Consider the following 24,900-nt stretch of genomic DNA (forward strand, 5'->3'; position numbering starts at 1 on the left):
TCATGTCTACAAAACAAGAATATGTTCCTTTTCAACATGCTTCCTACTAAGTCCTTTATTGCATCTCTGCTTATTCTAGTTGCTACCTTAACAAGCCTCTGACAGGAAGAAAGTATTTCTCCCTATGTATAACAGTTATTTTCATGCAAAGCAGTGCCTCAGGTGTGGGGTGTTTTTGTGTAGAACGAGGCATTCGCTCTGCTGGGCTTGAGCCAAGACACAGGAGTGGGGCTGAGGTGGGGATGGGGGGACACGGCATTGTCCATCAGGCTGGCCCTTCCCAAGTGCTGCGAGTTCAAAGGCAAGTGAGGGGCAATGCCTGAGTCCTGTTTTTATGGGTCCAGGATTTCTGTACTCATCACACATTTCTTCTGGCAAGGTGAAAAGGGCCCCCAGTCTTCCTCCGTCCTCAAGGACTCTCACTGGGGCAAGACAGTTTCCCATGGAAGACAGGTGGCAGCTTCCTTTGGGATCTAGTGACAGCCAAGCTTCAGATTCGCCTGCTGTGGGTAACAGTTGCCAGCTGCTCTGGTGTGACATCCCACAGACACCTCATGTGTCTGACAGTATGCCTGTGAGAAAAAAACATTGGCCTGGAACACTCTGTAAAATGTTGTATTTTTCTAAAAAGGAAGAAGGAAAATTAAATACTTATTGCAGTTTTTTTTTTTTTTTTAACTACAGAGAAAGGTAGTAAATAACTAACAGAAGACAGTTGTTTCTAGTGCCTGTTTTTAGCTAAAATAACGGGGGTTAATTATTAAACCTTTTACTTGGTTGCTCACTTGTGCTCCTGATGCTTTAATCCTGGGTCACACAAAGTTTAAGAGTGCTTTACAGGGGAGACTCACTTCTTTTTGCCTCAACCTTTCCATGCTGACGGGATGTTACGTGCTTTGCTGTTTACACTGTCAGTAGTTGCCATTGCTCATGCTGAGCTCTGCAAGCCAGGTAAGATTTGGAACTGATTACCATCCTTCTTTAGGTAAAGTAGCTATCAGTTTAGACTACAAAGCTGCCAGCTTCTAAGATTTTTATTTTAATTTATTGTCTTCAGTTTGAAGATTGAAGAACTGAGCATTCTTCTTGAGTTCATTTCTAAGTTTGCAAATTAAGTACGGAAGTTGGTCTCACTTAAAGAGGTCATGGTAAACCTCATTGAGACTCTGTAGGGCTTTTTTTCATGCAAGTAACTTCTCCTAAATGGGTGATTTCTTAAGACACATTTCACAAAATGAAATTTGTGAAATAATCAGGGAAGTAAATGATTTAAAATCCTATTTTGAGTGATCAAAATATCAATATATGTTGCTTTTCTCTCTTTGTTTCAGAAGCACAGAATGCTTTCAAAGTACGGATTAGTATCAAAACAGCTTTGGGAGATAATGCAGTAAGTAAAATATCTTCACATAGTCTTCCTAACTCAGTATCTGCCAAAATAGAAGTAATATATACTATAAAATTTCTGAAGGCAGCACAAGCAATTTGTTCTGCAGTGGTAATTGTAATAGTTTGCTCAAGTCATGATCCAGGAATCATTTCTTGACATTTGACTAGCCCACTCCTTCAAATGGCATCCTTTAGGAGAAATATAAAGCTCGTTTTTTCATAAAGATAATTTTCTGTCAGAGATTTTTTTTTTCCCCTGGAAAAGCAGTAGGGATGTTACACTTTATGCATGAGAAGTGCTGCATAAATGTAAGTCTGTATTTTGGGAAAAGCACTTCTGCTCAAGAGTGCTAATTGTAAAGTCAAGCATGTCTAGGAAGAGAAGCAGGAAAAGATTTTTAGGTCTTTATGAAATGAGACTTTATATCAGGCTCTCAGACAAGCATTAACTGTAGAGATAATTCAAGCATGTCTCATCAATTCCCTGCTAATGGAGGGCTTCAGATAGTGGCCTTTCTTCTCTGCCTGTGGCGCACAGGCTTGTCTCATGAGGACTGAAATGCTTTGGCTTAATTCAGATCTTTGGGCTTAATGTAGAAATACTGGTGTGAGCAGTGAGAGATACATAAGAGACTGGGACATTAGATGACTGAGTAGTCCTTCCTGATCCAAGGCACTATTTAATTTGTCAGAGCCCAGTACTTTGTTACAGTAGTTTTGAATACTCAGAGCAAATCTGCAGCATATTAACAGGGCTCAGCAGAAAACTAGGTATGAAACATCCTGGATGGTCATGTCCACTGTAGTCTGGTGTCTGATTATATTATGAACCCTGGGAAACAAAAAGCAGCAGGTTACACGTGTCAAAAGACTGGTGATATGAGAAATTCCCTGTAACTGTAGAAACTGTTTTAAAGTTATCCTGAAAGATCAGACAATTTAAACTAACAGTAGCAGGGACCTAAATTTCACTGGTAATTTCATACGCCAAACAAAGTACAAAGAAATACTCAAGATACCCGCTAAAGTAAAGAAATTCATAGTGAAGTCAATTCTCTTAGGTGAGAGACTTTAATTAAACAGTAGTGAGAGCCTAGGTTTTTTTTGGTTTTTTGTTATTAAAAATACTGTAATACTATGGCTGAAAATATGTTAATTATTAAATCTCCTCTTGATGATAACTGCTAATATTTTGATTTAATCTTAGTTCAACACAGTAGCAGAGAACAAAAATTGCAGTTCCTGGTAATGCCCTTTTTTTGTGCCTTTTTCCAGCTGTAATAAAATAGGGAGATGTTGTTTGATCATTTATAGCTTTTTTATTTTTCATTCAGAAAGGGTATGAGAAAAATCATTACCCTTGAAGGCACTTTGTATTGCTAGAAAAAAAGCAGTAACTGAGGAGTCTATTGCTTTTTTGTAGTTGTTTATGTCTTATAACAAAGTGTGTGAAAGCTAAAGAATGGGACAATCAAGAGCAGCATTTTAGAACAACAGCTTGCTGAAAGTGGTATGATGCCATAGAAAATCATCTGCAAATTGTAAACAATTTATTAAGTACACAGGTAGTAGTGGTTCCTTTCCATATACATTGCAGTCTTCTCTGTGAGTGACTGAAATTGAAAACTGAAACTACTGTCAAACTGAAATTCATTTTCATTAAAGAATTTGTGGCACTTTACTTCTTTGTGTTATTTATGTGTTTTAACAAAGAAAAGTGTAATACTGTCATTGTGTCGCAGCAGGACACAGTCACCTTAGTTCATTTCCAGGTCACTTCAAGCTCCATGATAACAGAAAGCCCTGATACTTTTGGAATTTTTCTCCAGGAGTTACAGGATAACTCCAGTTTACATTCAGGGGCATAGGGAATAGGTTGGTGCAGATTTTTACATAGTGTAGTACATGCCATCCCCTCTGTGAGGCTGATGAAAACAGGACACCATTTTTTAATTTGTTCACCAGGTAAGCTGTACTCTGAGGCAGGGAGTTCCCTATAGTGTATTTATTTAGTTCTTATCACAATGGAACTGGAAAGAGCAGCTCTGATGGAGTAGGTATTCAGCCATTACCATTTTATTTGCAAATAATGGGTGTACTTGACAGAGATGTTGTTTGCTAATCTGTGGGAAGAAACATGGTGCCTGTAGGCCTAAATGGAACGTGATTTATGAGTCCCTGTGAGGATGGTTTTGACTTTATGAGTGGCTTCTGGAATAGCTACTAGTCACTAGTTGCTTTCTGTTAATGGAGCCAGCAGAGGGGTAGAGAGTTCAAACAGAGGCAACTGGAGAGTGAGAAGAAGTGATAAGCACTGACAAGTCTGTGTAACTTGGTGTCACCACTCATTTTAATCATAAGAGTCAAGGAGCTGGCACTGCAGGGGGTGCAGCCAGCTGAAATAGACAGTGCACTTCCCTTCTGGCTCATGTACTCAGGCTGCTTCCAGGGTAGAGGATGAAGAAGAGGAATGCTAACATACACCTTGTGTTTTGCCACCAGACGGGATTCAGAAGTGTGTTTGTGTGTCTGTAGCCACACTGCAGTCTGAATGGCTGTAGAGTTAAGCACAGAACCATTCAGGAGGGAAGAGATCTTGGATGGTCCCTAGTCCTCTCCTGCTTAAAGCTGGGTCAGCACTGAAGTCAGGTCAGGTTGCTCAGAGCAATCTTGTAATATTATATTCTCATATCTTAAATTTTGTCTTTTACAGCACTATTACAGCATTTCACCCCATCAGCAACCTACACTCATCATCTTTCATGCATTATCTCATCATCATCTTCATTCAGTAAGAGGCATTTAAGACTGCCTTTCACAATGTGTCTGCTCCTCAATGTATAAAGGATGGCAAGTGCAACTGAGCCAACATCTTTATATTGGTTCCTTTGTAGCACAATGAAGATGGTAAATTTAACAGTTCTGATACCATCATGTGGTGCTTCATTGATAACAGTTATATTTACAGTGTGGTTGAAAAAGATATTTAAATGTGGTTGCAAATGAAATTTCATGTTTCCTCGAGAGCAGCAGAAGGTGTGCATCAATAGCTGCACTGCATAGGGACATCCTCAGTCATCTGCTGTGCTCCAGGCCTTTGCATTTGGAGATTAAAGATGAAGCTGATAAAGCTGATAGTAGGAGGGTTTAGGGGAAGGTGTCCCTGCCCATGGCAGGGCAGTTGGAACTAGATGATCTTTAGAGTACCTTCCAATCCAAATCATTCAATGTTTCTTTGCACCTCTGATTAGAGAAAGCTTCTGATTAGAAACCATATTTTGGAAATTCATGCCCACCTGTCCTCAGTTCATACCGTTTGTTAGCTTAAAATTGTTCTTGCCTTACTTTTCCCCCTCAGTATGTTGCCTCCCCCTGTATATTCCCATATGCAGGCATGTACAGAGGTTCTTTTTCACCTAGAGCCCACAGCCATCTCCATCTCCTCTACTTCCTGTTTAGTCTCCATTCTCTTGGGGCTTCTTGCCCTTCTGCCCAGAAAGTTGTCTGCAATATCTTCTCCTGATCCAAGCAGACCCCTGATTTCTTCTGAGCTTTCTCTGCCAATCTCCTCTCCCTCTTTCTTGCAGTTTTCTGTTTATTCTCTCTCTTTTCAAGTGCCTACTCTTTCAACTGGGCCTGGAATTCCTATTACTACAAATTATCTTCCCTGATTTTGAGATACACTTTTTGTTACTCTGACTTAAAGAAGTGCTAGGCTAGTGCATTATTTATGAGAGCTGTGACAAATGGTGCACGTATATATGCATTGCACTAAACATAAACATAGTTTACGTACTTGGTTACATGTACTTGGCAGTGCTGCATTGTATTTGTGTCCATGCGAGCATGAAATGGAGTGTGCTTCATCATTATACATTTTCAAGACAACTGATTAAATTATCTATACAGCTGGTTTAATCCACTGGCTAGCAAATTATGTTTTTTCTGTCCTTTTGGACCTGTTCTCAAAGACTGCAGATGGCATGTAGGGATTCAGTCAATAGTGCCACACACAGAAAAAACAAATCTTCCCTCTTAGTACTGCAAATTGTGCTTCATGGTTTAAATACAGATATCTTTAAAAAGATGATAAATAGTTCCGTGGCTCCGATCTGCATTAATTCCTTTACCACACAATCTCTTTTTCTTTCAGTACTAGTTGCTCTCGTTACTGTCATTTTTCATCAGTGCAGTGGGATCAAAACACAGGCTTCTATAAATTTTTTCCAAAGAGTTTCTCTCTGTTTTTTTTTTTTTTTTCAGTTTAAGTTCCCAAGTTGGCAAGCATTATCACAGTATGCTCTCAAGCCCGTTCATTCACAAGGCAGGAGTGGTGAGTCAGAACCCAGATTCTCAGCAGTGCAGCTGTGCTTTAATGCTGCTCAAGTTGTCTGCTACCTCAGCTTTGTTCTCCCTGTCCTATCTCATCTCAGAGAGCCCATTTCACTCAACATTCATCTAGGGATGATAAACAAGATCACTTTCTGCCCGTGAAATAACTAACTGCATCCTTCCTTTTTCAGTTTCCCAGGATGCCAGTCTAGCATGAGGGCTGCAGATACCTGAAAGTTGGATCCTCTCTTTGTTTGAGGAGAGGTTTCATCTCCATGCACCCAAAATCAGAATTTAAAAACCATAATTAAGAATTGGAATTTTCAATATTATTTACTGCTTTTTGATGTACATTACTGTTTCTTGAATGTGTTACAAAGGACCATGAAAAAGTAGGTCCAAGTTGACAACAGAGGTAAGTGTCCACACCCCTGGGTTTCTTATTTGGATGATTACAGAGCAGATTTTTTTTAATGCTGAAAGTTTAAGATTAGATTTGTGTTCTGACTGACTGAAGAAAGCTGTTTCTAACCTCTCTTAATATAATTCCAACAAACTAATAATCTTTGTAATCTGCTGAGAAGGGAAGAAATTCAATCAGTATGCCACAGTCATGGCTCCGGTTATAAAAATGTAATAGATGCAGTTCTTACAGATCATTAGAATTGCATATGTGAATGAAAGCCCAGGGGAACCCAGTGAAGCTGTCTCAGAAAACTTAAATTATGAAAGCATGATTTTTCATCAAGACAACAGAGAACAGATAACAGGTTTTGAAGCCTACATTCTTCTTGTTATTGAAGTAGTAAGGATGCTATTTTCTTTCTTCTATCTCACATGAAGTATAATAATTTGTTATACAGTTGAGTCTTCTTGCAATCAGGACAGTGTGGGGCAATAAGGCTGCAATTGCAGTTATTTCCTGGTGTCCTAATGTCCAACTCCCAGAGACCACCACCAACATTAGGCGGTTTTTTATTATTATTTTTGGCCAGAGCCAAATGTTCTTTGAGGGTGGATTTAAACCATCTGCTTTAACTGAGTTTCTCCAGCAAAAGAGGCAAGGCCATGAGTACAGCTGTGTGGGGAGAATTCTAGTAATATGCCTAGTCTTTTGTATAATAAACTTTACATCTCCAGTTTGGTCAGCTTGTAGAAATATTGAATTAATTCAGTTTTTGGAATATTCTTTGCAGTTTATATTACTTATATTACAGTTCATATTGCACTTTTTTTTTCCTATTAGACAAAGTCCGTTGTCCATACTAAATAATGAGCATTTATTTTCTTAGCACCATCAGAGAATTTATTAATTTTCTTGATCAATACAGCATTTCCAGTTCAGTGACTCTTTACCCTCTCTGTACTACCAGCACTGGTGCTGAAACTAATTATTTTCCATCTTCCTTTACAGTATGCCTGGGATGCTAATGAAGAGTACCTCTTCAAAGCAATGGTGGCTTTTGCAATGAGAAGATATTCCAGCAAGAGTACAACTCAGTAAGCATCTGCTTGGATTTGCTTTATACATATTAAAATGCTGCATGTAGTGACCTGTCCTCTGCAGTACCGAGCTGTAGAAATCATTATATAGAGATTCTAAAATCAGGCTGTTCCACTATACTTCTGACACCCAGATACATATTCAACATCACATTCCTCCATCTTAAGCAATGTTCAATCTTTGAACCAGTATCCCTGTGGATGTGAAGTGACACAGCAGTGGATCTCAGTGGGATGGTGCTGGTTCACTTTCAGCAGAAAGACCATACTGAGAGGAGGTGAAGGGACACATGGGGAGATCAGGAAAGGTAGCACAGATCTTTGAGTAAGCAGCTCTGGTGCATGCTTCCTTAGAGCTCAGCTTCAGCAGTGTGCTGAAGATGAGCTGACTTGGAGCCCTGGCAGGTGGATAGCTAAGCAGTGCTGTGTTCTGCTGGGCGTTCCTAGCCCTGGTATTACAGCAGTTGAGTTACCCACCATCAAGAAGTTTCAGATATTGCAATGCAGATAGAAATCAGCCTTTAATTGGTTTTGGGATTAAATCTACCCTGAGGTATTGAATATTCTTTTCAGGCTTCTGATCGTTGCTACTCTATGAAATTAGATACCAGATTAGACAGAGCACTTAGCAAGCTGTATTTTCACAGTGTTCTTATCTTTCTGAAATGAAAAACCTTGTAAGTGCATTTCCATAGGCCTATTATTTTTTTCATTGTTTTTCAATCTGAAATGAAAGATTGATACTTTTGGTAGGCTAACAAGAATAAGGTTTTCAATTTACTTAAAAATAAAACTGCTTCCGGCTGTCATTGCATCAGGTGAAGCCATATTCCCCATTTGAAAAGATATTAGTTAACTTTAGTCACATGATTATTGTTGTAGGTGCAGCATTTCTCTTAAGTAAAAGGGGATTTCCCCCTCCATGTGACAGGAGTGTTTGATTTCTGCTGTTTCATTTTTATTCTTCAGAAGTGGTCTCCTTTGAGCAAAAGAGCTGTTACATCAAGCTTAACAAAAACAGCCAAGCGTGCTACTCAACCCAACTAAAATGGCACTTTAAAAAATGAGTTCAAGATACAAGATAATTACAGATTATTATGTAGGACTTTTTCTCAGGTTTTCAAGGCAGCAGAGTTTTCATTCAGCATCTGATCCATAAAGATTCACTTTTGTATATTTATTTTAGTCCTAGGTCCTTTTTAAAATTATTCTCTTCCTTCAAAGTTATTTCACACAGCAAAAATTCTGTGTCAGAAGCAAGTGATCTTTTTCCTCTTCAAGCACTGTGGTTTTGTGCAGATTAAAATAAGATTGGTGAAGAAATGGGAAAAAATCAAGCCAGTATGGAAGGAGTAGAAATTATAATGGCAGTTATCTGTACTCACTCTGGGCAATCATAGAAGTGATATTAATGAATTCAGTTTCCTGTCTAGAAAGTTTTCCCTATGGACAAATATGATCATGCCAGTGTTACTTCAGTTTGGAGGTGGTATTGCACACATCAATAATTCCCTGATACTAAGTTGGTCAGAAAAGTCACTATAATATTTGGAATCAGGCAGCCTTGGGCATCTTTATCTCTTTTTAAGACGGTATCAGACTTTCTTATGGGGTATAACTTGGGTACACCCCTCATAGGATATATGTTGCAGGTATAACTGATAATTCATGTAGGAGTTAGAGACACCTTTGGGGTCATTATCAACAGCATGTCACCTGAAGGGGAGCTGTGCAGCTCTGAGATCTGGCACAACTTCCTAGGCAACTGGCTGAGGAGTTTCCTATGCATAGACCTCTCTCAAATCCCAAGGGACTTCAGAGTAAGTTTAGTGATGGAGAAGCTAGATGAACCTCACAACACACCTCAAAGAATCTACCTGTTACATGGGAGCAGGAAGATTGCAAAAGCCTCCATCCTGTTGGATGTCCTGAAAATGACACACTCCTTTCCCCACCCTTGTGGCTGGCAGCTGGAAGGAAGGAGTGCAGTCCTGCTCCATCCCCTCTGCAGCAGGCATGGAGGTGTAGGAGCAGCCAGCACCCCAGAGGGAACAGCAGCATGCTGTACACAGGAACAGCACCCTGGCAGAGCTGGTGAAGACACTTCACTGTGGTGAAGGGGGAGGCACAAGCAGGAGCTTGTAGCAAATAAATTACATTGCACTGCTGGCAAATAAATTGAATTTCACTACATGAGCTTTTGTATGAAAATGTCAACAGATTTTTTTCAGGAGATGTAAAAGACCAATGCCCAATTATTCTGTCATATAAAACAAAAAAGTTGCCTTGACAGCATTCTGGTAGCATCTAAACCTATGGAAATTCTGCATCTGTTTAACTGAACTTTTTTTGTCAAAATAAAACCTGTGAAAAAATTCACTATTATTTTACATAGCTAAATACTGGTTCTGCCAGGGTATAAATTATGCATGTGGCCATGGTCAGGATGTGACAAACCTCCCCTTTAAAAGCCTATTAATTTCTAACACCCCTGCAGCCTTGAAGTAACTCACAGCCACAACTAACTTCCACGTGAGACACAAATGCCAAGTGTACCAAATAACCATCAAATTACCAAAATTATTTGTCTGGTGGATCAGGATAACCATTGTTGCATCTGCCCCATCATTTTTGATACTCAGTCACCTCTTGTTAGGTTTCTGAAGCTGGATAAAAGCTGGCCTGTGATGACAAGCATTTCAATGTGCTGCTGCAAACAGCAGTTGATTCTGTTGTTGCCCTTGTGTAACCACTGAGTGACCCAGCACAGAATGGGGAAGATTGCATGTTACATCTTGAGTTCTCTAAAGTTAATTTCCAAACTGAAATTTAATAAATCATGGAGCAGTGTGTAATGTTTAAAAGGCTTGTCAAATTTTCAAGTTTGCACAAAACAGAAGAAAGGTGCAATCAATCAAATTACTCAGTAACCAAATAATTGAGATACAAATAAATACTTCTTTTTCAGTGGAGAATTAATACCCCATTATTTCCTGCTTTATATATGGCCTTTCAATTGATTCTCAATACATATGGTCGTGAACTACGTAAGCCAACCTTTGATCCCCCAGTTAAAAAATTATTGTTGTAGCCTGTGTTAGTAACCCTGGTTTCTCTAATCTGTGACTAATTTGAAATAATATGCATCTCTTCTGGGCCTGAGACTAGTTAATCTTTAGAGCAGAAAGAATGTCAACACATTTGTTTTCATTCAAATAACAGAATATACTTTTGGTACATCTTCCCCCCATTTATAGATAAAGAAAAGCTAAAACTTCCCTTACAAAGTGACCAAAAAATAATTCATCAATATTATCCATCTTCCTAAGAGTCTTTTTTGATACTAAAAATATTGTGACCAGCTAGAACAGCAAAATCAGAGAATGGAGTAAAGCTGTTAAACCAAGGTGATCCCATGCCTGCTGGAAAGAAAATAATGTTCCTTTGCAGGAGCAACTGCAGAGCCCTGTGTTGGAAGAGGCATGGTGCTTTTGGGAGAGCTAGAGATAGGCACCTGGGACTTGGGGACTGATTCTTTCATGAGCTAACAGTCATTGTGGGCACTCGGCTCCCTTTGACTCTCTGACAGCTTGTTCTTACCCCTAAACAATCATTTAAATCTCCATAAGGAGCAATGATGGTGTTTCAGGCCAAGGAATTGCCAGGGTTTCCTGCACTCTACTCACTGGTATATTAAAGGAAATCCAATTTTGGACTTTGGCCATGGTGCCATAAGGTCGAACCAGGATCTTGTCATTTTGATGATAACAGTCTCCTATAATAGCATGTCAAAAGTCTATCAACTGCTAAGGAAAGGAAAAAATGTCCACATATATATTTACAAATACACTTCATTAGTGCTGGGAGAAGCCAGGTTTCTCAGCTCTATACAGTGTGACAGCATAGTTGCAATGGTTCTTCGTGTTGTGAATCAAACCTTCAAGCAAATGGCATGGGATTAAAAAAAGGGCACCACTGCACTGAAATTGCCACACTGATGCTTGTTGAGACAATCTGTTTTGGTGTTTACTTATCCCCTTTGAATTTCTCATGAGTGGGATTATTCTCTTTGGGGCCTGGAAGGGTTTATGGCATTTGTATTCCACTGATGAAAAAATGGTGGCAGTGAAACCAGAGTTTGGATGCTTGTAATTGAGAAGGATTTTAGAATTGGAGAAAGATTTTAGAAACAACACAGAAAATAAGCCAAATTTACATATCCTAGTGCAATCCTTGCTGCATCTTGTTTCAGTGCTGATTGTTCTACAGAGATGCTACCCCTGTGATGACTGACTGCCTTTTCTCATGCTAAAAACCTTGGCACTTTAGGGAAGACCCTAGCTTGAAGAGTCTTTGAATGAGAGTGTGAAAGTCAGGGTGTTCTGACAGTCCTTGTCTGCCTTTATCTTTCTCTTTGGGGATCAATCTTTCTTACCCCATTTCAAGAACATCTGTAGGGCAACACCAACTCAGATTTTCACCTGGCCTGGTTTTTGATTGCACCACAGAAACTGCAGCTTTAGGAACTTTGGCAACATGAAGTTTTGGGTCCTACTGTTACAAACACCCAGATAGAAAACCTCCTCTGCAGTTACAATTTTAGATATTCTGTGAAGTCAGCAAGAGTTTGTCAGCTACCAGCCAAAAGTAAGCATTTTTTTCCCCTCTACTGCAAATTTTGTGCTTGCTTTTTGTTTTGCAAAGAATAAACCTGCTTTCATCTTCTGACTGTTGCCAGCAAACTGATGTGAGCATCTTTCCAAATTCCAGAGGATGGATCTCCTCTTTTATCCATAAAAATTCTCTGTAAAATTGATACTGTTCTAGAGAGGTAAAGGTGATCATTTTGGCTCTGCAAAATCCTTGCTTTCCACTTTATTGTGTATCTCTCTGGAATGGGTGCTTATAGCCCCGAAAGCCAACTGCATCCTGTCTGCATCCAAAGTAGTGTGGCCAGCAGGGCAAGAGAGGGGATTCTGCCCCTCTGCTCTGCTCTGGTGAGACCCCACCTGGAGTGCTGCACCCACCTCTAGGGTCCCCAGCACAGGAAGGACATGAACCTGTCAAAGCCAAAATGAAATCAGCTCAGCTGTTTGGAGCATGGTGCTAAAAATGCCAAGGTTCTGACTTTGATCCCTGCATGGACCACTCACATAAGAGCTGGACTTAATTATCCTTGTGGGTCCATTCCAACTCAGAATATTCTATGATTCTGTGATTAGAGGACTGGAGCACCTCTCCTTCCAGGAAAAGATGAGACAATTTGGTTTGCTTAGCCTGGAGAAAAGAGCTCTAGTTTGACGTTATAGCACCTTCCAGTACCTGAAAGGAACCTACAAGAGTGATGGAAAGAGCCTTTTGACAAGGGCATGTGACAGGACTAATGGGATTGTCTTCAAAATGAAAAGTAGGTTTGGATTAGATATGTGTAAGAAATTCTTTACTGGTGGTGACTCACTGGCACAGGCTTCCCTGAGAAGCTGTGGATGCCCCAGTAGTCCCACCAATCCCACTACTCCCACCAGTCCCCCCAGTGCCCCCAGTCCCCCCAGTGCCCCCAGTCCCCCCAGTGCCCCCAGTGCCCCTCCCGGCTCCCCCGGGGCGGTGCTGCCGGGGGCCGGCAGGTGGCGCTGCGCAGCAGAGCGCGGGGCGCGCCCTAGCCCTGTCAGGGTCCTGACATGGATCGGAATGGATTTAATTTCCTTTGCTTAAATACTCGCGATTGTGTCATTCCAGAAGGGTTTTCTGATGTTTCCACCATTTACTAGTGGAAATCTGGAAAAAAATGGCGTTTAAAAGGCATTTCACGCACTGTTTATGTAGAATGCCATGAAAGGCGACATGCCTGTGCTCCTCCACATTTAACTTCACATAAAACTGAGCAATCTTTCTTTAAAATAGATAATATAAGTATTTGACAAGGCATAAACTAAAAGGAAGAGGCCAGTGCCAGTAGAATGACTAAATTTAACTTGTTCCCTCCACTCTGTTCCTGGCTCTGTGAACAAAGATGTCAAAAAGCATAACATCAGTTCCACTGATGTTCCCTCCAACAAATGTATCTTGTAGAAGAACTGCACTCATTTGACAGTCACGTGGGCAATTCTCAATGACTGGTTCCTGTGGTATTTACTGTCAAAACCAGAATTCTTTGTTCACCAATGCACTTGCTCCATTATATGGCCTTTGTCACAGCCAATGATGATTGTTATTCAACTATGGGGGTTTTCTTCCATTTGATTACACTAAATGTATGTCCAAGACCATGCAAGCCTGTAATAGATTTAGAAATTTGTTTGAAGACTCTTTTGGTCTTCAAAAGCTTGATTTCTTTAAAATCATATGGAAGATGAGAAATGCTGTGAATGGTATTTCTTTCTTGGGTATTAACTGTTAACTTTTTTAAAAATAAAAAAAATTTCCCCCTTAGTTGAGAGCAATATTTTAAGAAAATCTAAAATATTTCAACAATTCATTCCATGCTTCTTTAATGATGATTTTTGTTTTAAATGTCTGCAGAATTTCCAATGTGCTGCTCTGTAATGTGACAGACCGGGTGTCCTTTTGGTTTGTAGTCACAGATTCTTCCAAAAACGTGACAACTGTTCCTGGAAGTGAGGTAGAGGCAGCCATCAGGTACAGTCACTGCTTTTGCAATGTTTTCTTCCTAGTTTACTGAGGATGTTTTCTCTCTCAGGGCCTTGTATGAATGAGCACTTTGCATTTTTAAGGATGAACTAATCCGAGTTGCTAAAACACTGACGGGTCAGTACTCTTTAATGAATGTGGGATTAGAGGGTGTTTAAAAGTCCCACAGAATGCGAAGAATGTGAGCCTTGGGATTATAACTTTGGAAAGAGTCCTTGTTGATGCTGGAGACTCAGAAGAAATCTAGTCCCTTTCCAGAGCCCTCCCTGTGATGTGCTGTCCAGTGTGTGGCACACTGCTCTCATCCAACTGCTGCATTTCCCAGTGAGACAGCCTTCTTCCTCAGGTGATGGAAGGGCACACTTTCTGGATGTGATTAATATAATTTATCTTTCACTGCATGCTACATGCACATCTATACCTGGGCTAATGACTATAGGCTCCCTTTCAGTGCTTCTCACTAACAGATCACCTGACTTAATTTAGAAGTCAGCTTTCACATGAGAAGAGCTTGTGTGAATTCCTCATGAGCAGAGCTGACTGTGTCCCATCTTGGTTTAAGCAATCTTATGCTCACATTCTTGTCATACCAGCTCATTCTAGAATGCCAGTCAATATCACATCTGAGCGCTGCTTGTACAAAGTACAGTGCACTACAAATCACTTTGTTTTCTACGATCACATTCTGTAGCAAATAAAAGGAAGAATGTGGAGCTGACAAGAAAAAAGGAAAAATAGGGTAATCTGACTTCAGTGGTAAAAAAATCCCTGCACTAGGGGTTTATAGGGATGAGTCCCTCAAGCAGCATAATGCACATATATTTCTCAAGCATGGAGTGGAAAATGGATCTCTTTGTTTTCAGGCATTCTGTGCTCTGTCTTGAAAATTTGTGTTATCTCTATGGAGGTGTAATGCCTAATTCCTGATGAATGAGTATGCGTTCTTTTGGAAAGATTAATTTAAGCTTATGAGCAGATTAAACTATTTCCTACAGAGACACCAAACAATAGCTTCATAGCATTAGTGGAGAAGCAGATTATTTATTCACTGAGGCTCTCTGTAAGAGTGCTGGAATTGCGGGGGTTTTGCATTTCTGTTATTCTTTGATACATTCAGTAGCATAAGCTGATTTATTTAAGTCTTTTATGTGCCCTGTTTGGCACAGAAATTGGACGCTGTTATTGTTTGGTTTTTAACTGTTGTCTGTCACCTGATAAAGAATATGCTATTTATGAAAAGTTTTAATTCCTACCTAATTTAAAAACAAGAAATAAAATGCGCTATAAAACTACAATGCTTTTTGTTCAATTGCTTCTGATTGCAGGCTTCCATACAAAACCTTTGTTATAATTCTTTATGCTAGGGTAGCACATAACACTAGTCATGGACTAGAATTTTGTTGCATGAGATTTCTACAAAGTAAGAAAAAAGAGAAAGGTAAACCATGTCAGAATTCTGTATGATACTCAAGATTTTGCATAAATATACACAGTACATAGTTATGCATATAGAAATGTAAGATGCATTTGTAGTTGCCTGCATGTGTTTCAGCACACAGTTCTGAAATTCAAGCCATTGGATGAGGGTAAACAATGCTTATTTCAGCTATTCACAATGATCCATTCATATCAGTAAGGAAATCTTTTCTAAATGGCAGACAGCTTATGGAATTATGAGTCTTAAAACATGCCATGGATTTCAGTCCTGTCCAGGAATGCTGACTTTCTATTAAGGCTAAGAACTTCCTGTTTAAGGGACAGCCAAACATGATTTCCAAGAATAGATTTTTTTTAAATCTTACCTGCATTTCCCGTAAATTTTTTCTTAGGAAGTACTTGCTCCGTGGTAAATAAATTGAATTGTATACAAAAAAGAGCTCCATTAATTCATAAAACTGCTATCAAAAATAAACTCTCAAGACCAGTATATGTAATCCATTTGCTTAAAAAATTTTAACATTTTGAAAAAGCTAGTAAAAGATACTTCTAAAGCCTCTTAAGCCTGCTTAGATTTAGATCCAGAAATATCTTACAGGCAGGGAAATGCTTACAGGCAGAGAAAATGGATGAAGATATCCGCTAAAGGATAGCAGTTGTACTACTTCTGTGAAAAAACATATTTCTCAGACTTAGAGTTTCTCATATGGAAATGGAAAAAATGTGGAAAGTACAAATCCCTTTAGCTGCATCCTGCAGGGAAGAAGGACATGTTGACAATAGGTGTGGATTCTTCCAGACCAAATTGTTTCCTGTGCCTCATAGATCTAGGAAAATCTACACTAGCAGGGGCAGATGTACCAGCCCATAACATGCAGGATGGCTCAGTTTGAGGGACTAGGGGACAACTGCAAGTAAATCCTGCAAGCATTGAAGGGTAGATCTGCCACTCCTGTGCTAATCTTGAATGCTGCATGAGCAAGGCAACAGAGCCAGTCTTACAGCTTACAAGTTGCTATGTCTTCAGGACATGGTTCAAAACAGAAATAAATAATAACACCATACTTCAGGTCTCATCTGTATTTCCCAGATTTTCAGATAAATGCATATGAAACTCTTGTGTTCCAAATGTTCTAAGTGTGTGGGTGTCTATGGATTACTGAGGTCTCTGTTATAGTCAAAGTCTGTGTAATCCTGCCAACATCATAGAATTACAGAATCATTTAGGTTGGAAAAGACCTCCAAAGTCATCAAGTTCAACCTTTGACTGAACCACCACTGGGTCAAGCAGACAATGGCACTAAGTGCCATGTACAGTTGTGTCTTGAGCACCTCCAGGGATGGTGACTCCACCACTCCCTGGACAGCCTTTTCCGATGCTTAAGCACCCTTGCAATGAAGCAAATTCCTCCTGTTGTCCAGCCTGAGCCTCCTCTGATGCAGTTTGAGGCTATATCCTCTTGTCCTGTTGCTGGAGAGAAGAGCCTGATCCCCACCATGGTAGATAACATCCTTTCCTTCATCATGGTGGATGACATTCAGCCCTGACTAAATTGTAGCACATTCATGAAAAATCCTTTTATTTTCTGCTATCTTTTTAAGTTGTAAAATGCCTTTATAAAGAGTTGTGATGTTTTTCTGTTTATTTGGGTTTTTTCTCTTGAAGGATGAACCGGAACAGAATCAACAATGCCTTCCTACTGAGTGACAAAACACTGCAGTTCTTGAAGATAACCTCAACCTTATCACCTCCTGTTGAACCCTCTACTCCCGTCTGGCTTATTGTATTTGGTGTTGTTCTTTGTCTCATTGTGGCTGGGATTGTTTTCCTCGTTGTTTCAGGGATTCAGAAACACAAGAAGTAAGCAGCTTAGTCTTTCTTCTGTTTTAATGGAATACTTGTTAGTAAGGTCTGTGTTTCAGAGCAGCCTCAGACAGATTAATGCTATGCATCCTTCACTAGCTAGGTAAAGATAACCTATCTCTCCTTTTCTGAAGAAAAGACTCAAAATTTTAAACTGTTAAGTATGGATGCCTTAGTAGTTTTGGGATATAATGAGGAAATGGAGAATGTAAGAATATGATCTTGGAGGCCACCTAACTAGAGATGGGCTTTAAAAGGACAACTGATGTCATTCTTGTGAAGGTTTATTGTGGCATGGGTGAGTCTCCTCTCACAGACCACCCCCAAAAAGCTACCAAGAAGGGGAAGGCTGGCAGTGACTGTGTCCTTTCCAAGCCAGTAGTGTCAAAAGCTGGTAGGGCTGAAAAACCATGCTGCTGCAGCTTGAGAAGACTCGGTAGAGCACACAGTAATGATTAATTTATGGCTGAAGAGGGCCTGCTTGCTGGAACAGAGCAGGGTTTCATTTACCACTCATGACCTGATGAGCCCAAAATACCCAGCCCTTCACAGGTTCATGGGCAGATCTCCCCATGAGCTTAGGAGTTTTTTCTGGTGGTAGGGTAGGAGAGAGATACTCTCTTTTCCTCTCCATTTCCATCCTGGTGGCACTGGTGAAAAAGAAAAGGGTATTCATGCTTCCCTAGTGTGAGCATGTGGGAACAACACAGAGAGCAGGTGGAATTTTGATCCTGCCATCTCTGCTGGCTCTGGGTTGAATATAAGGAATAGAAATTTCTCAGCTGAGTTGAGATTCTGCCATAGAAGTTCAGCTTCTGCCATGCTTTTGGCTGCCACAGAGTTTAGGTTTACACAAAATTCTGACTTCAGCAATAGATTTATACAGGAACAGCAAAAGAACTGAAAAAGGGTAAATTCCTGCTGATAACCAGATAATATCAAAATTAATGACTCTATAATGGATTGTATCCCCAAATATATCAGAGCAGGGAATTAATATATGAAAAGTGGCATGTTGCATAGACTTTTCCATTCTGCCTTTTTATTACCCTGAAGGATGTTAAAAGACCTCAGAAGAACAACACTTGTGAAGGTTAAGTGCTTCTCATAGAGAACCTTTAGTAGTATAGTCAGAATCCCTTCAGTTATATTTTGCAATCAGAGGAGTTGCGTGAATTTCCAAAACCCTTTTCAGTTTTCAAAGAAACCCCACAAAATTCAGCAAACAGTAGATGAAAGATGATGTTGGGGAAAGAGTCTGGGAAGATATTTGGAATCTGTGGATAGTTAAAGCCCTATCACACTCATGTTGTATGGACTGAATTATTTCATGCCCTAAACATAGGCAACCTCTTCTGTAAAACTGCATGATGTTGCCACCTGAAGCCCATATCTGCCCTCTGTGGCATCATGGCTCTGTGTTTCTTTATAGTGCCAAACTTTAAGGGTATCTTTGAACATTTTACATAAATGTAATATAAATAAACTATAATAAACAGTTGTGTTTTTTCTAGCTAAAATAATCACTTGTGCTTCATATCATGCTGAAAGATGGGATTTCCCTCTGTATTTTCAAAAATAACTCAGCCGAGTTTGAGCAGTTCCCCTCCATATGGTGTAAACCGCATGCTCTTATCATCACACTGCCATTAATATGGCTTGTTGCTGCTGGCCTGTGCTCATTTAGCACCCTCCCCATCTCATGCACTTCTTTTAGTTGCTATGCTTTTTTCACTTCTCCCTCTGTTTCCCTACTCTTCCATTACATATAATCTTTCCTCAGGGCAGGTTCATCTGTAGCTGAACTCTAACCCTCCTTTCACATCAATAACATGTGTAGGCAGGGGTGGGGAAGTGAGAGAGAGGGTAAACCAAGCATATATTTCTTCTATCTACTGTTGCAAGGACTGGAGAGGTAAAAGGGATGGTCTGGGCTGTTTGGCTACCTAGGAAAAAAAAAAAAAAAAAAGCCAGACATCAGAAAAAAGGATTTCAAAAGTGCTGATTTCTTTGTCAGACACTGAAGTGACCAGGTTTTCAAAGACTTCAGTATGTCCAGTAATTAGCTTTCTTACAAGTCCATTCAGAGCTTACATAATGGGAACTCTCTTGTCTAGTAAACTATGTTGGAACTCTGGCCCCAAGGATTGTGTTGGCTTCTTATAAATCTGGCATTTTGTCTTTAAAGGCAGTTTAAAGTACCATTCAAATACCTCAGTTCAGATAAGACCAAAAGCACGTGCTCCAGGCTGTCCATGCTCAGGGTGTCAGGGAGGAGGAATCTGCCTACAGAGGAGTTTCAGTACTGAGTTAGACTCATGCATCATTTATTGAACTGAGAGGTTTGTTGAATTCAGTGCCCACAGAGAGCTGGGTCAGACACACTGTCTCCCAGCCTTGTGTTTGTTCTCCCATCCTTGCAGCAATAGGACACCTCCCCCTACAGCAATAGGTTTGTCACATGCCTGGGGGCAGGATCATCCTCTACAGTCTATCCTGAGCTAGCCCAAAGTCTCCCCTTATCCCTCAAAATCCCATCTGCAGCAGGGGCTGTAAACATTTGCCTTGGGAAGAGTGAAAACAGAGTAACCACACTGTCTTTCCCTAAATCAGTTCTACCAGGAATTAATTTGCAGTTGTGGGCCTTCCTGAGCTGGATTTGGACTTCTTGTATTGGGTAACTCACAATGTTTTCTCTTCTCTTAACTTGAGTCACTCCTTGGATTCATGGAAATTTTCAGCTTCTCTGAATTCCTCTGGTAATGAGTTTCACATGTCTTCTACTCCTCTCATTTCTTTTGAACCTCCTTCTTAGTAATTTTTATGTTCTGTCCTCACAGTTCTGTATTAAAGAACACGCCTTTTTATCAGTATAAGCAGCCAGAGGTCAGAGGTTTCCACTACTACACCCCAAGTTTATTTTAACAAGTCTGTACTGTCAAGTCTCCCACAGGCCAATAAATTTTTATTATTGTTAATATCTCTGTCATTGGCAGTTACACTGAGTCAGATTTTTACAGTTGTCCTGAATCAGATTGTTACAATGCATGTTGTGGGATAGGAAGAAGCAGTGCAGTTGACCTTTGAGTTTCTTGTCCTCTGAAACCGCTGATGCTGCAGGCCATAAAGTACTGCAGGATTTTCAGCTATGAACTAATTGTTCTCAAGGTCAGAGTAAATCTGGAATTAAAGGAACATCATGACCTGTTGACTGATATTTGTTTATTACATCTCCTCATTATTGTATTTTACATAACTTTTTTAGTTTTTTTTTTAAATGTAGATAATTTTATTCAACCATTATTTTAATATGTTTTTAGGACAACTGAAGTCTGGAAAAGTGAAAGCCATGCAATTGTTTGATCTAGAAAACGGAAGTGTAAAATACTGGGTAGGAAAGTGGCTGATAATGAAGTTTAAAGAAAAAATGCAGATTTGCAGCATTGAGATACCTAAGAAAGTAGTCATGAATGTCCTGAAGAAGGTAATCATGGATATGAGGGCAACTAAGTTTCCACATTTGAAGGCTATAGTTAGTCTAAGACCAATCTGTTTCTAAAAAATATTTTTTATTTTGTACAGATCATGGGATGTGATCTATGATGTACATGACAGGGTCAGACTACATGCTTAATGTAGACCTTCCTGATATAAAAAAACCCAAACAGATTTAGAGAATTTTTTCAAATTTTGTTTTGCCCCAGCTTTTCTTTTGCACCTTCTAGTCATGTTGCAGAATAAGAAGGTGAAATAATATTTAAAATATACTTACAACATGTCTACTTCACTTTTTCTGATCTCCAGTTCTGATCTCAAACTGCTAAGGGCTTCAATCTGTGTGTCCCCCAGCTACTGTATTTAGATAAACCCATCTGGTGTATTTACTACAGCAAGGAAGTACACCAGATTGTGCCTTTAGGAGCATAATCTATGATAAACTTCTAACTAAATATGCAGTTTTCTTTCTGTGGAATCATGGTGGAGTGCTGCAGGTCAACAGAATAAGATGATTTTTTCTTTCTTGTTTTTAGAAAGAATAAAGAGTCAACAGAGAGAGAAAATTTAGAAGATAAAGATGAAGTGACACTAGAAAATGGGATTCCTTGTGAAGCACTGGATTTAAAAGCAGGCCACATTAATGGGGTCTTTGCAGCAGATGATGAACGGTTCACATCCCTATGAAATGCTGCCACTGCTCCTGGGTGGTTTCCTGAAAGACTCCTTTGCCTGCCTTTTCTCGTCACTACTCCTGAATGTCAAACATGAAGACAAGAAAAACGTCCTTCTATGTAATTTCCCTTGAGAGAACCTTTTGCTGATAACACATACACTTGAACCTCCATTACAGTTCTTTTTCATGAGCAACGCAAATAAGAAGGCCTCAGATAATATCCATAAAAGATTTCCGGAAGATGTGTGGCAGAACAGGGTTGGAACCTGCCTTGTGCCAGACATCTCATTTTTAATGATTATTTAAATATGTCCATTGTTTGTTTTTCTCTGACATAAATGTGAAACAGCAGTATTCTTGAATCTCACTAGTGAGATCATCTATCATTGCCAATTCTTGATGGGTTTTTTTTCAAGCCATATGCAAAAGTTTCTCTGTAAAATTACTTCTGTTTGCTGCTATGTAGTATGCCTTTGGATGGAACAGTCAACAGTGCATGACAGTTTTCGTATATTGAGAAACAAAAAAGCTTTCACAGCCTCTGTAAGACCAGGTCAAAATACCTGGATCATCTATAGCTCTGAGGCTAGAAAAAAACGGTACTAGAAGTGTTTTTCACTTAACTGTCAAAGTTACAGATTTTGTGAGCTGCCAATTAAAAGTTGCAAAACTCTGAAATTTGTTGAAATTAAAAGTTGCAACAAGGGCAGATTTTCCTCAGGTGCAGTCAGTGTTTAGTGGCTCTCACTAAATCATAGAATCACAAGCCAGCCTGGATTAGAAGGGATATTAAGATCATCTAGTTTCAATCCCCCTGTCATGGGCAGGGACACCTTCTGCTAGACCAAGTTACTCAGAGCCCTGTCCAGTCCAGCCTTGAACACTTTCAGGGGTGGGACATCCACAACTTCTCTGGGTGTTCTGTCCCAGTGCCTCAACAATCTCACAGTAAAGGATTTTCTCCAAATACCTAATCTAAACCTGCCCTCTTTCAGTTTGAAGCCATTTCCCCTTGTCCTGTCGTTATATAGACGCCCTTCTAAATAGTCTTTCACAGCTCTCTGGAAAAGTCTTGCTTTCAGTTTTTAATGATAAAGCTAGAGTAGATTTCCAACATAGGCAGCATGGGGTCAGATGAGCCTTCACGTTCATGTGATAGGTGGATAACTTTTGAAAGGATTCAAGGTGTGAATAATCACCTGGATAAGTGATAAAATTCTGGCTGTCTCAGAAGCACTGGTCCACAGAAAAGGGGAGTTTTGTGTGTGGGTAACTTTAAAAACAGAATGGAAATGTGTTGAAGCAAAATATCTGCAGTCACCAAGCATCTGCCCACATCACTGGATTTGACCGTTAACCGTCCCATTTCCAGTGTCATGTTTAGATGCAATATTAGAAAACCTCTTTGCTTATTAGGAGTGTTTCATCAGACTCCTCACCAACAGGAACAGGCTTAAACAAGGGAAAAGCTGCTTGTAAAGGACCATCTAGTGTCCTGAAGGGTACAAAGGTTTCTTGTTTCCCAGGGTGGAAATCCTTCAGCCTTTTGGCTGTATTGAGCACCTTTGACTTGTCTCAGTACTGTCTCTTAGGACCAGTGTCAGCAGAAAGGGAGGAATGGGAAGGAGAAGGGAAAGCAGCAGGGTGAAAGGGGAAAGCTGAGCAAGGGAAGTCAAAGGCTGGGGGAAGCAGGGGATGCAATACAAAATAAATACAAATTTAAATACAAATACAAAATAAATACAAAATACAAAAATAAATACAAAATAAAACTATGGAACCCACTAATCATTTGTATCACGTGATCTCATTTGTCACAGTTGTCTTTGATGTCCTGCTGGTGGGTCTCTCTGGACAAGGACTGCATCATCTCTGTGTCCCAGTGTGTGCTGCTCTGTTCTGGAAAGGATTAATAAAGTCAGTTATTAGTGATAATATCTCAGTGCTTCAAAATTACCATCCACAAGATGTGGATGTATTTCTCACAGGAATGTTGAAAATGAAGCTTGACAGTGTTGGAGGGGAAATAGAGAGTACAGTGTTATTATTACTGCTTCAGTCATTGCTCCAAGGTCTCTCATGTAGGAAAGGTTTTATTGAGGTAATTCAGATCCCATCCTTTCTAAACATTCATACTTTTCCCATTCTTTGCATGACAGATAGCTACACCTCAGTGTGACCACAATGAATTGCTGTGACTGCAGCACCTCTGTAAGAACCTGTGAAAGATTTTCGTGAGAACAGCTTAGTGGTGCAAGAGCAACCTCAAGCTACAGATTAAGAATTGCTGTTATCCTGTATTGTACTGTATGATACTGAAATAAAATTCTCTTGAGATGAGAAAGGGCCAGGCTTATCTGAGCATACTTCTTTCTTAAGGCCTGAAAGAAGGTTCAGTTCAGCCCATGGCACTGGCCACCAATTTGAAAACAGATTGAAATCCCCTAAACAAGACATTAAGCAATGTGGGCTGACTGTGGTGGTAAGTATTTAATCAGTGTCTTCCTTACAGCTCACCTTTTAGCTGCATAATTACTTTACAGCAGTCTGGCTTAATTTTCTGCTAATGATGATATAGGAATCACCCAGAGCACACATCTAGCTTGCCTCTCTGCTGACAGAAAATGGCTTGAGAAAAAGAAATTATATATGAGGAGCCATATTCCACATTTAGCAACACTTTGAAGTCAGTGTAGGTATTAGCTCTTTCACTGAAATAGATACCACAAATGAGGATAATCAAGGTCACAGTGTTACAGAAGAAATAAACCTCTTTTCTAGTCCACAGTAGGATCATATTAGAAAACAACACTGATTTTGTACAGCCTGTCCTCCAGAGCCTGCAAATGGTGCAACAACAATTTATATCCCTTGAGGATCCAACCCAGATGTTTTATGTAACTTCCACTTTTTTTTTTTCTCTAAACCACCTGCATCCAACCTCTGATAATAAACAGGAAAGTGAGTAACAAACAATATAGACTATATGGAGAACAGCTTCCTAAATCAATGAGTTGGTTCTGCTTTCAGTTATATTGGCATTTCATGCCAATGAATTTTGAAAAAAGGTACATGGTGTGCCCAAGACTGAACTGTTTCATTTTCAAGAGCTGTGTTTGAGAAAAGAGAGGAGAAAGGAAAATTCAATTAAATGAAGCAATAAACCCAGAGAAGTTTTTTTTTGAAGAAAATCTGCAACATTTAGCATTAGCTCCACATCCCCAGCAAGTCAACATTTCAGAAAGGACATGTCCAGTTCTGTTCAGCTTACTTGAGAGAGATCATTGATGTCTAGACTAGGATGAGCACAAATCATGCATGAGTAAGTTGTTTACACTGTCAGTCATTAGCTACACATTTGGAGTGCTGAAGAACATCGGTGTAAAGGGTCTCTGTGGTACTCAGCCCTATACCTCTCCATCAGCCCACCTTGCAGCCTGGTACTCACAGCCGGACCTGGTATTTCCCTGGGGCTCTGCCAGCACTGAAGAGCCTGCAGGGATGAGCTCTCAGGCCTCATGTACATTATATGCTCCTGTTTGTCTGTCCAGGTACA

General features: G+C 39.8%; 1 protein-coding gene across 1 annotated transcript; it reads left to right on the top strand.

Annotated features, from left to right (window-relative positions):
• Positions 1-833: 833 nt before the first annotated feature.
• Positions 834-23,132, top strand: CLTRN (collectrin, amino acid transport regulator). Its single transcript, XM_005516656.3, has 6 exons — positions 834-951; positions 1,332-1,390; positions 7,136-7,221; positions 13,744-13,860; positions 16,976-17,170; positions 21,205-23,132. Exons 1-6 carry the CDS (start codon positions 885-887, stop codon positions 21,353-21,355), a joined length of 675 nt encoding a protein of 224 aa, XP_005516713.1. The 5' UTR covers positions 834-884; the 3' UTR covers positions 21,356-23,132.
• Positions 23,133-24,900: the final 1,768 nt, after the last annotated feature.

This window comes from Pseudopodoces humilis, chromosome 2, assembly GCF_049639895.1.
Source record: "Pseudopodoces humilis isolate 2021_Gansu_Grassland_sample_001 chromosome 2, ASM4963989v1, whole genome shotgun sequence".
In the NCBI taxonomy this organism is placed as follows: Eukaryota; Metazoa; Chordata; class Aves; order Passeriformes; family Paridae; genus Pseudopodoces; species Pseudopodoces humilis.

Bases quoted from the DNA above. Each gene is read 5' to 3' on its own strand.
- CLTRN (XM_005516656.3), top strand. From the start codon at position 885: ATGTTACGTGCTTTGCTGTTTACACTGTCAGTAGTTGCCATTGCTCAT. The intron at 1,391-7,135 runs GTAAGTAAAATA...CTTCCTTTACAG, and splicing joins CAGCTTTGGGAGATAATGCA to TATGCCTGGGATGCTAATGA. The intron at 7,222-13,743 runs GTAAGCATCTGC...AAATGTCTGCAG, and splicing joins TCCAGCAAGAGTACAACTCA to AATTTCCAATGTGCTGCTCT.